The sequence below is a fragment of the Canis lupus genome, chromosome 1 (genome assembly GCF_048164855.1).
Source record: "Canis lupus baileyi chromosome 1, mCanLup2.hap1, whole genome shotgun sequence".
Lineage (NCBI taxonomy): Eukaryota > Metazoa > Chordata > Mammalia > Carnivora > Canidae > Canis > Canis lupus.
The window spans coordinates 55,968,674-55,983,543 of NC_132838.1; the positions used below are offsets into that span (position 1 = coordinate 55,968,674).

The following is a 14,870-nucleotide window of genomic DNA, read 5'->3' on the forward strand; positions in this document are numbered from 1 at the left end:
TGTGCACTGGAATTTCTCTTCTAGGCATGGTGCTGCTGCAAATCGGCAAGGTATATTAGTCACTCATAATCTAATTCTACTGCAAACCACTGCAAAGGAAGACAGATCTCAGTAGACAAAGTGGGAATCAAATTTTAAAAACAAAGGTCTTTTCTATGTAAATGGCCACGTTCAGTCGCCTGTATCTGCATGTGTTAGGGGAGCAGGCCTGCAAAACACATGTATGAGGATAAGTATGTGTGCATGTGGAATTTGGATAATGCAAGACCTGCTTATATAAGCAAGTAGGACATTCACTCAAGTCATTCAACAAATGTAGCCTTAAGCACTTACCAGTACAGGCTCTGTGCACTGCTCTAGTGAAACAAAGGAAATTATGACAGCCACTGCCATCCGGGAGTACATGGTGGACAGGAGCCGACAGGGGTCAGTAACACCAGCAAACAGGCCATTGCAATAGGCCTGAGTCCTGCAAGGGAAGCTCAGGGGCCAGCCCAGTGGAGTCAGGAAGACTGTCTAGAGGGAGTGAAGGCCAAGTGAGATCTGGAGGATGAGAGGGTAACCTGAGGAAGGGTGGGAGGTGATGAGTTTTCATGGGCCTTGTCCTCAGCTGAGAGGCAGCAGAGAACATTGAGCTGCTTTGGCCAGAGCCGTTAAGCTCTTCTGGGGGAGTGAGGCTGGGCAGCCTGCCAGACTAGAGCACGAGTAGTCTCGGTTCAATCCTGGGGAGTAGGGTTGGATCTTTAAACCCATGGAGAACCTGGGAAGGGAGTTAAACTGGAGGTTAGCCTGAGCCGATGACTTTCACTCACAGAGTTACCCATCCTATGTGCTGTCAGGGGGACATGGTCATGGAGTGGTGGCCATCCTCCTAGCATCATGGACTCACACAGGCATAATGCGGTGCCTGCCACAGCACCAGAGCAACACATCCGGGGACTTTGGTTCCAGGGGTCAGGGAAGGGGAGAAGGGGGTGACATCCAAGTGGAGATCTGAAAGACTAGTAGGAGGTCACTAGCCACAGGAGTGAGAGGGCCCAGCTGCTGTAGGGGGAGGCTGTGTAAGTGCATGCCTGGGTCCTGGGGCGAGTCTGGCTGGGACCTTGGGGATCCTGGGACCGTGTGCGCCGGTCAGATGAGAGCTGAAGGAAATGACAGGGACAGGCAGATGCTCCCAACATCGTGGGGACACAGCCAGGCCTAAGGTCACTTCTGTCCACGTCATTGCCTTCTTTTGCTTAGCTCAGTCCTGACTGATGGAGACAACTGTCCCAGTGAAACCATATTGACATATTCTGGATCAGCAAGCAAAGAAATATGGCAAGTTAGGGCTGGGACAGAAGGTAGGGAAAGTGGATGGGTGAGATTGTTCCATGCCAGAGCTGGAGGTCTGGTTCTCGAACTTCTCTGGTCTTCCAGAAAGAGGGGACCTCAGCAATGGTCACACATGCTTCTACACCCAAGGAGCCCAGGTGGACTGGGGAGGATCTGGGTGTGAAGGGGGTAGGGAGCATCTGCTCTCCCTGGGCTTCTGCCCCACAGCAACTACACTTCAGAAAAAAAAAAAAAAAAAAAAAAAGTAACCGTCTGGGGAAAATATAGCAAATCTTCTAGTAGGCACATGTGACATCTGCTGCAGCCATTTAGAGAGGCCCAAGGAGGAAAGAATGCCATGGAGTTCAAACTGACAGAAACCAGCTTGGCCAAGTTCACTGTTTGGCCTAAATCTATACAGTCTGATGAAATCTGATAAATTCACATTACTACCCAAACCACAAAGCCAAAGTCATGAAACCATAGAATTCACAATGATTGATCCTGTGTCTCTTCCTTTAACAGTCCAAAGGCAAAGAAAGTCTTATCACATCACTAACCCAGGACCCACACCCCTCATCCAAGGGTCAAGCACACAGTCAGCTGGAATGGGTGGGGCTGTGCGTTGCAAGCTCGCACATAAAAACCACTGTTTGACAGGATTTGGGAGTGAATTGGTTAATGAGAAATCCTACATTCCTCATCTTCTGTGACCAAGGAGATTCTTGGAGGCCAGGAGACAAATGTCCATTCAGAAGTGTTCTCACTTACCTGCAGACTCTGCAGACCTCCGTAGGCTGTAAAGAGAAGCAGAAATCCAAAAGAAACCACGAGGACATTCTTCAGGCTTCTTTCCATTATGCTGATTAAACGTTTCAACCATCAGTGGGCACGTAGATTCAGAGCTCCCTGAAAGAAACCAGTCGGGATACAGGAAAAGCAATCCATCCCAAGAAGTCCCAGGGAGTGACATTCTCTCTCTCTCTCGTCTAAGTGAGAGGCGTGCAGGTCATTAGGGCCACTGTGAGTTAATAAACCTGGTTATCACTGACACCATGAGGCACCATGGGGGTTGTTATTCATTCACCTTCTCTGTAACCTGCAATAACCACTTTCTAACAGGGCAAAAGATTAGGACTTTTATCAGCTTGTAAGTGGTTGCACTTGTTCCCTATTAATTTCTAGAAGATATAATCCTTACAGTGAAACAATGATTTTCATATTATAGACATATAATACAATACATTACATGTATAATATAATTACATTATATATACGTATAATGGTACCTTTTCGTATTAAAAGAAATGGTCAGTGGTGCAGAATGTGGATATACTTCAGTCTTAAAGAACAAAATAGAAATGTCAGCTTCAAGATATATATAGCTCAACTTCTGAAAACAACTTAACATGATTGTGAGAACCAAGGGCCAAAATATGGGTTTCTCAAAGACTGCATGATTTTACAACACTGCAATAATTAAAAAAAAAAAAAAAAAGACCACACCTCCTGAGTATAACATTTTACAATATGCAAAGCACTTTACATGCATCGTTTTGTGTTGCCCCAAAGTAGAGCTGTGATAATTATCATTGGAACTCTCGGATATTACCAGACAGGGAGCTGAGCTTCAGAGCAGGTCACAGATTTTGGATTTTTGGAAGACAGCAGTGCTGTTCAAGAGAACTTTCTGCACTATCCATGGCAACCACGGGCTATATGTGGCTATTGAGCAGTTGAAATGTTGCTAGTGCTACTGAGGAACTCAACTCATCACTGCACTTAATTTTAATTAATTTAAATTTAAATAGCTGCCTGGCAGTGGCTACCATATTGGGCAGCACCCATCTGGCTTTAAACAACTTACCCCGTATCTCACAGTTAATAAGCCAAATCACTGGTTTATCCAATCGTTTGTTCAACTGTTTTTTTCAATTGTTAGTGAACTTTATGTTTGAAGATTGTTTCCTAAGTTCTGTGAAGTCAGTGACTTTTATTTAGTTTGGACCCATAAGAAAAGCCTTGCGGTGTTGGTGAACATAACGTGTTGGTGACGCCACTCATGGGAGCATGTTATTCTGTTTGAAGAACATGATAAAGCCCTTGCAGCTTAATTTATTCTTGTGAAAATAAAATCTTTAGGAAAATAATGGTTTTATGTACTGAAAAAATGTGGATAGTCATGCTTAATACAGACATGCAAACAGCATAGGCCAGTAAAAGACACTAACATGGAAACAAATGAGACCTGTGGGTTCAAACACTAACCTGCCACCTCTCTGCTGGGGAGTCTCAGGGAAATCACACCACTCTCCAAACCTGCCTCCTCTTGAAAAAGGAGAGTTGCAAAAGTTCAAGAAGCTAATCATTGTGAAAGCCCTGGATATCCCTAACACAGAGCCATCACCAGGAAATGTTAATTGGCTAAGATGACATTTTAACTTTCAGAGAAAATATCACTTGCGTCAGTTTTTTAAAAAATATAATACTTAGCATAAAATGGACTTTTTCACACCAATCTTACAGATCAATGAATTCTGACTTCTTTATTTTCAGCAACATTCTAGCTCACTTCAGTTCTGGTCTGTCTACAACTATTCGCCATTGATGTCCACTGTAATCTTACAAGACACAACTGAGGTTTTCTTTTGTTACCCACTGTTGAAACGTACCAGAACCATCTTCTGGGATTTGGGGACTCTGGGGAGCGACCCCAGGGAGCTACCCTTCTGGCTCTGTCTGTGTTTCTGCAGCGAAGCCTCATTGTGCTCCGTCTTTGCAAGCCACATCCATCCCTGTCCCTCTAGCTGTCTTTCTGGGAGTCAGGAATTTGCTGGAAAATAATTGCTTTAATCCTATCTGCTTCTACTGTCCCTCCTAGTTCTTCCCTTTTATCTGTTATAATAGTGAGTTTTTAAATGAAAAGTATTTTACAATCTGCCTTGGCTCTTTAGCAGAACAAAATACTCACCCCACCCAGTTTTCATGAAATAATTCACATACATCACTGTCTAAGTTGAGGTATAGGGATCCCTGGGTGGCTCAGCGGTTTAGAGCCTGCCTTTGGCCCAGGGTGTGATCCTGGAGTCCCAGGATCCAGTCCCACGTTGGGCTCCCTACATGGAGCCTGCTTCTCCCTCTGCCTGTGTCTCTGCCTGTGTCTCTGCCTCTCTCTGTGTCTCTCATGAATAAATAAATAAAATCTTAAAAAAAAATAATTTGAGGTATGCAGCATGGTGGTTTGATTTACATCTATTGGAAAATAATTACCACAATAGATTCAGCTAACATCCAACTTTTCATATAAGATACAATAAAAAGAAAATGAAAGAGAAAAAAAAAAACACTTTCTTGTGATGAGAACTCTTAGAATTTAAAAACTTTCCTATATTTCCAAGACATAAATCCAGCGGTATTAACTATAGTTATCATGCTTTACCTCACATCCCTAGTAATTATTTATCTTATAACTGGAAGTTTGTACCTTTTGACCACCTTTCTCCATTTTCCCATCACCCTCTATTTCTGGTAACCACAAGTCTTTTTTCCTTTGATTTTGGTTTTTAAGTTTTTAAATCTTATTTTTTGAGATTATATGTATAAGGGAGATCATACAATTTTTGCCTTCCTCTTTCTTATTTCACTTAGCATAATGCCTTCAGAGTCCATCCATCTTTTTTTTTTTTTTTTTTTAGGAGGAATGGGTTTCTTTCTTTTCCTTTTTTTTTTTAAATTTTTTATTTATTTATGATAATCACAGAGAGAGAGAGAGAGAGAGAGGCAGAGACACAGGCAGAGGGAGAAGCAGGCTCCATGCACCGGGAGCCCGACGTGGGATTCGATCCCGGATCTCCAGGATCATGCCCTGGGCCAAAGGCAGGCACCAAACAGCTGCACCACCCAGGGATCCCCAGAGTCCATCCATCTTGTCACAAATGGTAGGAGTTCCAAATTTTTATGGCTGAATAATGTTCCATTGTACCTATATACACACCTTATCTACCCATTCATCCATCAATGGACACTTAGGTTGTTTCCATATCTTGGCTATTATAAATAATGATGCTATGAACATGCAGGTGCAGGTATATTTTTGAGTTTAGTGTTTTCATTTTCTTTGGATACATACCCAGAAGTGAGAATGCTGGGTCATATGGTAATTCTATTTTTAACTTTTTTTAAAAAAATATTTTATTTATTTATTCATGAGAGACACAGAGAGAGAGAGGCAGAGACATAGGTGGAGGGAGAATCAGATTCCATGCGGGGAGCCCGATGTGGGACTTGATCCCAGAACTCCAGGATCACACCCTGAGCCAAAGGCAGATGCACAACCACTGAGCCACCCCGTGGTCACCTAAAAATAAGTGCCCCTATTTTTAATTTTTTGAGGAAACTCCATGTTGTTTTCCACAGTGATTGCACCTACCTACATTCCTATCAACAGTGCATAAAGGCCCCTTTTCTCCACATCCATGCTAGCTTTTGTTACCTGTTGTCTTTTTGATGATGGCCATTCTAACAGGTGTGAGGTAATATCTCCTTGTGGTTTTGATTTATATTTTCCTGATGATTCGAGAGATTGTGCATTTTTACATGTACCTGTTGGCTTTTGATGTATCTTATTTGGAGAAATTGCTATTCAGGTCCTTTGCCCATTTTTGAATTGTTTTTTGTTCATTTGTTTGTTTTTTGCTGTTGAGTTATACGTGTTCTTTATGTATTTTGGGTATTAACCCCTTATCAGATATATGGTTTGCAAATATTTTCCCCCTTTCATAGCTTTTCTTTTCACTTTGCTGATGGTTTCTTAGGCTGTGTAGAGCTTTTTAGTTTGATATAGTTGCACTCATTTATTTTTTGATTTTGTTGCTTGTGTGGTAGGTGTCATATCCAGACTTCACAGCCAAGACTCATGTCAAGGAGCTTTATTCTTTATTTTATTTTAGGGGTTTCATGGTGGCAGTTCTTATATTTATGTCTTTAAACCATTTAGTATTAATTTTTGTGAGTGGAGTAAAATATGGGCCCAATTTCATTCTTTTACATGTGAATATCCAATTATCCCAGCACCATTTTTTGAAAAGACTCTTCTCTCCATTGAATATTCTTGGCTCCCTTGTCAAACATTAGTTAATTAATGTTTGGGTTTATTTCTAGGTTCTCATTTCTGTTTCATTGTTCTATTCATCTGCTTTCATGCCAGTACCATACTCTTTCAATGACTATTGTTTTATAGTATAGCTTGAAATCAGGAAGCATGATACTTTCTGCTTTGTTCTTAGGATTTCTTTGGCTTTTGGAGGGTCTTTTGTGATTCCATATAAATTTTAAAAGTTTTTTTTTTCTACTTCTGTAAAAAATGCCTTTGGAATCTTGATACAGACTGCCATAATTCTATAGATGGCTTATGGTAGTATTGGCATTTTAAAAATATTAATTCCTCCAATCCATGAACATGGGATACTTTACCATTTATTTGTGTCTCCTTTGATGTATTTTATCAAGCTCTTGTAGTTTTCAAAGTACAGATCTTTCATCTCCTTAAATTTATCCTTAAATATTTTATTATTTTTGATGCTATTTTAAGTGGGACCAATTTCAATTATTTCCTCTCCTGAAAATTTGTGGTTGGTGTATAGAAATGCTACTGATTTTCATATGTTGATCCTGCAACTTCACTGAAATCATTGATAAGATCTAATAGTTTCTTGATTGAACCTTTAGGATTTTCTATATATAAGATACTGTCATTTGAAAATAGAGACATTTTACTTCTTCCTTTTAAATTTGTATGTATTTATTTCTTTTTTCTTGCCTTATTGCTCTGGCTAGCACTTCTAGTACTGTGTTGAATAGAAGCAGTGATAGTGGGCACTGTTGTCTTTTTCCTGACCTAAAGGGAAAGTTTCAACCTTTCACCATTGAGCATGATATTAGCTATGGGCTTGTCACATATGGCCTTTATTATGTTGAAATTTTTTTCCATGCTTAATTTGCTAAGAGTTTTTATCCAGAATAAATACTGAATTTTGTCAAGTGTTTCTGCTTCTATTGAAATGATTATATGATTCTTTTCTTTCATTCTATTAATGTGATGTATCACAATGCTTGATTTATATATGTCAAACTATCCATCCTCACATTCCAAACAGAAAATCCTATTTGCTCATGGTGAATGGTCCATTTAATGTGCTGCTGAATTCGTTTACTAGTACTTTGTTGAAAATTTTTGCATTGATATTCATCAGGGATATTGGCCTGAAGATTTTTTGTTTTTTGTTTTTTTGGTAATGACCTTTTTTGGATTTGGTATCAGGATAATGCTGACCTCATGAGTTTGAGAATGGCCCCCCTCCTTTGATTTTCTTGGAAGAGCTTGGGAAGAACTGGTGTGAATTCCTCTTTGAATGTTTGGTAAAATTCACTGATAAAGCCATCTGGTCTTGAGCTTTTCTTTATTGGGAGATTTTTTTTTTAAAGATTTATTTTTATTTTTTTTATTTTTTATTTATTCATGATAGACATAGAGAGAGAGAAAGAGAGGCAGAGACAAAGGCAGAGGGAGAAGCAGACTCCATGCCGGAACCCCGACACGGGACTTGATCCCGGGCACCAAACCGCTGAGCCACCCAGGGATCCCCGGGAGATTTTTGATTAATGAGTCAATATCCTTCCTAATTTGTCTGTTCATAATTTTAAACTTCCTTATTCAGTCTTGGTAGTTTATAGGTTTCTTAAAAAGTTTCCATTTTTATTAGGTTGTCCAGTTTGTGGGCATGTAGTTGCTTATCATAGACTCTTAAGATCCTTTGAAGTTCTGTAGTATCCATTATAATGTCTCATTTCCCATTTATAATTTAGTTGATTTGGGTCCTTTTTCTTGTTTCTTTGGTTAGGTGGGGCTTTGTAAATTTTGTTTATCATTTCAAAGAACCAAGTCTTACTTTGGTTAATCTTTTCTACTGGTTTTCTATTCTCTATTTCATTTATTTGTACTCTAATCTTTATTATTATTTCCTTTCTTTCTAACTTTTGTTCAGCTTGTTTCTTAAGGCATAAAATTTTGTTGTTATTTGGGATCTTGTTTATTTGGGGTCTTGCACTCCACAGGTTCCAATATGTAATGTTTCCATTTTTGTTTGTCTCAAAACACTTTTTATTTCTCCTTTAATTTCTTCTCTGATCCATTGCTTGTTTAGGAGAGTGTTGTTTAATTTTCATGTGTTTGTAAATTTTCCAGTTTTCCTTTTGTTATTGATTTCTGGATTCATGACATTGTGGTCAGAGAAGATACTTGATTTAATTTCAATCATTTACAATTTACTAAGACTTGTTTCGTGGTCTAATAGATAGTTTATTCTAGAAAATGATCAATGCGCCTGAGAAGAATGTGTATTCTATTGTTGGATAGAATCCTCTGCATATGTCCTTAGGGGCCATATGGTCTATAGTGTTGTTCAAATCTGTTGTTCTCATATTGATCCTCTGTATGATCTCTCCATTGTTGAGAAGGGGGGCATTAAATTCCCCAGCTATAATAATAGTATTTCTGTTGATTTCTTATTTAAGCTCTGTTACTTTTTGGCTTTATATATTTAGGGGCTCCAATATTGACTGCAGAAATATTTACAATTATTATATCTTTTTGATGTATTGGCCCTTTTATAATCATTTAATAATTTTCTTTATCTCTTTTTTAACATTTTTAGTTTAAAGTTTATTTTGTCCAGTGTAGGTATAGCTACTCCTGCTTTGTTGTGTTGTTATCATTTGTTTGAAACGTCATTTTCAATCCCTTTACTCCCTATATGTGTCTTTAAGGCTAAAGTGAATTCCTTTTTGAAAACATATTGTTGGATCTTGGTTCTTTATCCATTCAGCCATTCTATGTCTTTTATTTGGAGAACTCAATCACCTTAAAGTAATTACTGATAAATAAAGACTTACTCTTGTCATTTTGTTAATTGTTTTCTGGTTGCTTTATAGACCAGTTGTTTCTTGTTTCCTATTCTGCTATCTTTTTTGGTGTGTTTTAATGTCTTTTGATATTGGTATGCCTTGATTTATTTATCATGTTCTTTTGTACAATTACTACAGGATTTTCCCCTGTGGTTATCATGAAGCTGACATAAATTATCTTAAATTTATAACATCTTATTTTAAAATGATAATGACTCAACCTCAAGAAAAGTCATAAACTTTATACTCTTACTTCTCTTCTCCTTCACATTTTAGCATATTGTTATTGCAATTTACATTTTTTTATTGTATAACTAATAACAGACTAGTATAGTTATGGTTATTTTTAATACTTTCATTTTTTATTACTTTTAAACTAGAGTTGTAAGTGAATTATGCACCACTCCTTCCATATTGCAGAATCTAACTATGGCTGTATATCTGCCATTACCAGTGAGGTTTGCACTATCTTTTTATGTTTTTACTGATATTAATTAGCATTCCCTTACTTCCATTCAGAGAATCTCTTTAATATTTTTATTCCTCCTTCATTCCTATAGGATCACTTCACCAGGTATAGAATTCTTGGTTGACAGTTATTTTCTTTCAGTATTTTTTAATATGTCATCCCATTTTCTCCTGGCCTAAGAAATCTGCTTCTAGTCTTACAAGATTTCCTTTGTATGTAGTTTCTCTCTTTTCTTTTGCTGTTCCTAAAATAATAATTCTTCTCCTCCTCCTTCACCACCTTCTTCTTCTTCTTCTTCTTCTTCTTCTTCTTCTTCTTCTTCTTCTTCTTCTTCTTCTTCTTCTTCTTCTCCTTCTTCTCCTTCTTCTCCTTCTTCTCCTTCTTCTTGTCTTTGACTGTTGATAGTTTAATTATAGTGTTTCTCAGTGTAGTCCTAAGTGGGTTCAACCTATTTGGTATCCTTTGGACCTCATGGATCTGGATGTCCATTTCTCTCCCTAGGTTTGGGAAGTTCTCAGGTATTGTCACTTTAAATATGTTTTCTGTTCCTTTCTCCTTCTCTTGTCCTTGAATTTCCCTAATGTGAGCATTATTTCATTTCAATGTGTTCTATAATACCCATAAGCTTTCTTCATTCTTTCATTTTTTTTCTTTTTGCTCCTCTGACTGAATAATTTCCAATGTTCTTTCCTCCAGGTCACTGATTGCTTATTCTATATGGTTGAGTCTACTTTTAAAACCTACTGAATTCATCAGTTCAGTTTTTGTATTTTTTGACTCCAAGATTTCATTTGTTTGTTTGTTTTGATGGTTGCTATTCCTTATTGAACTTTTTATTTTATTCATACATTGTTTTCCTAATTTTGTTTAGTTGTCTGTCTGTTTTCTTGCAGTTCACTAAACTTCCTTAAGAGGATTATTCTAAATTCTCTGTCTTATACTTCATAGATCTTCATTTCTTTAGGGTCAGCTATTGGATCTTTATTAGTTTCCTTTGATGTTATCATATGTACCTGATTTTTCATGATCCTTGATTCATTATGTTGGTATCTATACATTTGAGTAATTGGGCTCCTCTTCTAGATGTCACAGGTTTGCTTTGGCAGAGACAGTTCTCCAGTCAGTTCAGTTTGGGTTTCTGGGTGTGTCTGCTGGTAATGTCCTTGGCAGATGAGCCCTGATATTATGGTCTATTTTTGGAAAGGCAACGTTTCCAGCTCTGTGGATGAGACTTGAAGTTGTGCTATTGGTTGAGAAAAGTTGAATAGGGCTGCTAGTTTGGTTCCCTATCCAAGAAGCCGTAGGATGGGTTCCACGGTTGGCTGGATTCTCTGGTTGAATTTACAAGATGGTCAGGACTGGGTAGTATATTCAGTACTAGGTAGGGCTATGAATTAGTGGCAGGATGAGAGCCTGTATAGCTCATGATTTGGGGACCTGAATCAGGCTAGAATTCCCTGGTCATGTGAGGCCCCTGATTTTGTTTTGTCAGCGGGGAAGTCATTGACTGGGCTTTCCATTCAAGTGCCACTATATGTAGGATTATTGAGGGCTATGCAGTTTCCCATATGCTTTGGTTAAGTTGCTTGGTCCAACAGGCTGAAGGCTGTACTCAGTGACGAGCTGGGCTGTGAATTCAGTGGCAGGGATGGCCAGGAACAGTAGGAGAAGCAGCTCTAAAGCTGGCTAAGTTCTTTTTTTCTTATCTTAACTCAAGCCAACCCACACCCCAAGTTCCCTGGAAGAACAGGGAACTAGCTTTGCTCTGCGAGCTACCAGTTGTGCTTGCCCTTCTCTCCACTCTAGCACTGCTGGGTCACACAGCTTCCAGGAGTTGTCACAAAGCTTCTGGTTAAATGGGCCTGGAAGACACTTTTCAAGGTGGATGCGGCAATGTCTCAGCCCTGGCCCCCCCACACACACACCATGCCTTGATAGGAAGAGGAAAAGCTTCTCTTAATTTCCCAAACAAGCTCTCTGGTTGGGAGGGTCTGGGAGCCACCCTGGGACTTGACCATGTATTAATTTCCCTGCTTATGTGCAGCAGGATGGATCTGTGCTTGGTACTGGCTTTGCTCTGGGGGCAAAAAGCTCTGCCTGATTGCTTCTCAGCTCATGCGCAGCTGTGCTGCACAGCTTCCAGGAGTTGTTGCCAGTCTTTCTGGCCAGATGGGGCTAGAAGGCACTCTTTGCGGGGGGGGGGGGGGGGGGGGGCTGTCTCAACCCCTGTGCCTGAGAAAGAGCTGCTCCAGGCTACTCTCAATTTCCCAAACAAGCTGTCTGGCTGGCAGGGGCTGAGAGCTACCCTGGGACTTGGCTGTGTATAAATTCCCCTGCTTGTGTGCAGCTCAGGAAGCATCCACATTCAGTACTGGCTTTGTTCTGGGGGCCATCAGCTCTGCTTGCCCGCCTCTTGGCTCGAGCCTGCACAGCTTCCAGGAATTGTTGCCAGCCCTTCTGCTCGAATGGGGCTAGAAGGCACTCTGCACAGTGAGTGGGGCTGTGACTCAGCACCTTGCCTGGGCAGGGGCAAACTGGACTTGAGAGAGGGAATAATTCCTGATTTGAGGCTCCAAATCCCGCAGATCCTCACCCTACCAAGTTCCCTGGTCACACCGTACCCCTGACCTGGTTTTGCAGTAGAAGAAAACCTTCGTGGAGATTGCTACTTGGGTACTGCATGCATGAGCATGGTCTGCTGAGGTCCCAGTGCTGGTTGTGGTAAGCCGTACCCTCCCACCCACGGTCAGATTTCCAGTGGTCCAGCCCTGCACATTCCCTGCAATCCCGACAGTATGAAACCAGATTAGAGATGCCCACAAAATGACCCACAGTGCTGGGGAGGCTAGTTGTTACCCCAGGTTCCCTTTCCCCACTGGATGATCCAGACTTCTCCGCGTGGTGCGGTGCTGGCCTAGGGAAGAGGCGACGTGGTCAACATGTGGCTGTGTGGCTGCTTCTCTTACCTGGCTGATGCAATCTGTCCTGGCCTGTGATAAGCAGACGGTGTGTCAGCCTCACTCCGGGTTCTAGGATTCCCTCAGGAGTGTTCTCCAACAGTCGTTAGTTGTTCTTGTGACAGGGAGCCAAGGCAGGGACGACCTATGTCATCATCTTAGCAATGTCACTTTCCCAAAATATTTCTTAAGAGATGTCCACCAGGACTGTGCCCAAACTGTTCATGTGATGAGGACGAGTTTAGTTGCAGCCACAATGCTTTCCTCGTAACCAGAGGGCCCCAGCCTCAGACGTGTGTGCCCACTAATTGACACATTCCTGCAGATATGTGGTTGGGACCGAGATGAGAATGGGGAATTCCAGAAACCCGAAAGTTGTCTTGACTTGTTGGCCAGCTTCAGCATTAATGGAAACGCCTAACTGGATATGTGAACCTGGGCCAGCGGGAGCCTCAAATGGCTGAAGATCTAGGTATAAATGGCTCAAAATACCAATAAGCGCTTCATGCCTTACATTTAACATCAATACCTTATCACTTGGATAAAAAAAAGATGGTTTTGTAGATCTGTTTGAATCCTCATGACCACTCACTGGGTATTCAGTGAAAGACCCAGTGTCTGGCTGAAGGCTGAGATTCAAGGTTCTAGATAGACTCAAGAGTTTGGCAGGCGGGGGATAGTACCAGCCACTAGATGCCGCTGTTTCGCCAACGCTGAGCTCATCAGAAGCTCCCAGAGGTGTGAGTTCTAGAGGATCACAGGTTAACATCAGCAAAAACCTCCTGCTGAGAAGCTAAAGATCACTCTCAATTCCAGGGAAGTCTCTTCAGTGATGGGCTCTTTTGAAGAACTTACTTAGATAAGCAAATTAATATCAATTTTCTTGACATTTAGACCTGATATCTTTGTTAATAAAAACAGCACCACACAAATTCAAATTTGTCCCATTCATTAGTTATACTTTCATCTAGTAAAGATGAGCAACGTATTTGTAAGGAATGGAGCAAATTATTGCTCACATTTGGCATTCTTACACTTTGAAGGTTAATATATTTGGTTCCTTTTCTTTTTTTTTAAGTGAGACCAATTTATATTCTCTTCTCCCTGGCTTCAGCAAACATTCTGTTGATCTTGTAGCAAGTGTTTCAAAGTAGCTGAAGCTTTAGAGGGGCTGGCCGGCCTGCTGGCCCATGGGTGAGGACCCACCTGGCCACAGTCCTCTGGAGGCAAGTGGGAGTCCTCCTGGATCCAGTCCTCCCTCAGCCGAGGCCCCTTCAGCTTTATCAGAGAGAGCGCAGACCTTCCTTAGGACAAACTCAGTGGAATCAGGGCCCAGAGAAAGACCTGAAATATTCCAAAATTTTTTTATACTCACAGTGCTCCCGAGGCACATCAGCCCTGGGAGCCGTGGTGAGATCCTGGTTCTTCTCTGTCCCTGGGGTCCCTCGCATGCTTTTCCACTTGGGCCACACAAGCGGCCTGACTGCAGCCTGCATCTGTGGCAGGAATCTGCAGACCCTCCCTTTTCCCTTGAAGGGAAAGACCAAGCCCCTTCATCTTGTCCCAGACAGGAGACCAGCGGGCCACGGCGAGCACTGGGAACGCCCTTCACATGCCCTGCCAGCACTGCAACATGGACTGAGTCAGAGAGGGGAAAGTCCTCATGCCATACTTGCATATTGGGAGGGGGTGGGGTGAGGGAGGCGCTGGGTTAGTGCACACTCCGGCACACGCACACAAGCATTCTGTTCTCCACATTCCTTTCCGTCCAGTGGCCCTTCTGCTGGTTGAGCAGCCCGGCCACCTTCTGCAGGCAGTCAAGCTACTTGCTGGGGCCTGGCCTGTGCCAGAGACAGTTCTGGGTGCTACGGCCACCACACTGACAGTGGGCAGGGGTCCCTGTTCCCTCGACAGTTCAAAGCCACTGAAGGAAACAGATAGTAAACCACGAAGCAAATAGAGAAATCACATGAGTTCGGGGGGGGTGCACACTGTCCCCCAAATAAAGCAGCTCACGTGATAGAACCTATGGGGAAGGTGACGGGGCGGCAGGTACCACTCACACAGCTGCCCGGTTCCACAGGTGTTGACCCAGACCCACCTCATCCCCACAGAAACTGAAAGTTCCAGCCTGGCATCTTGTGAGCCCAGGGGACCAGAGTCCGACG

The 14,870-nt window shown here is 41.6% G+C and overlaps 1 protein-coding gene and 1 long non-coding RNA gene across 4 annotated transcripts in view; one reads left to right on the plus strand and one right to left on the minus strand.

The window, feature by feature from the left end:
• UNC93A (unc-93 homolog A) overlaps nucleotides 1-14,870 on the minus strand; it is a 40,045-nt gene that overhangs the window by 22,549 nt on the left and 2,626 nt on the right. For 2 of the 3 annotated variants that reach the window (XM_072830727.1, XM_072830734.1), the window contains exon 3: nucleotides 2,086-2,223. In XM_072830727.1, the coding sequence (XP_072686828.1) occupies nucleotides 2,086-2,172 (87 nt within the window). In that variant the 5' untranslated portion in view covers nucleotides 2,173-2,223. Of the gene's footprint in view, nucleotides 1-2,085; nucleotides 2,224-13,908; nucleotides 14,047-14,870 lie in introns of all 3 variants that reach the window. The other variant, XM_072830742.1, reaches the window with a different exon arrangement.
• On the plus strand, nucleotides 431-2,367 carry LOC140635727 (uncharacterized). The gene is made up of 2 exons (XR_012033075.1): nucleotides 431-558; nucleotides 1,840-2,367. It is a non-coding gene; the product is annotated as an uncharacterized lncRNA (long non-coding RNA).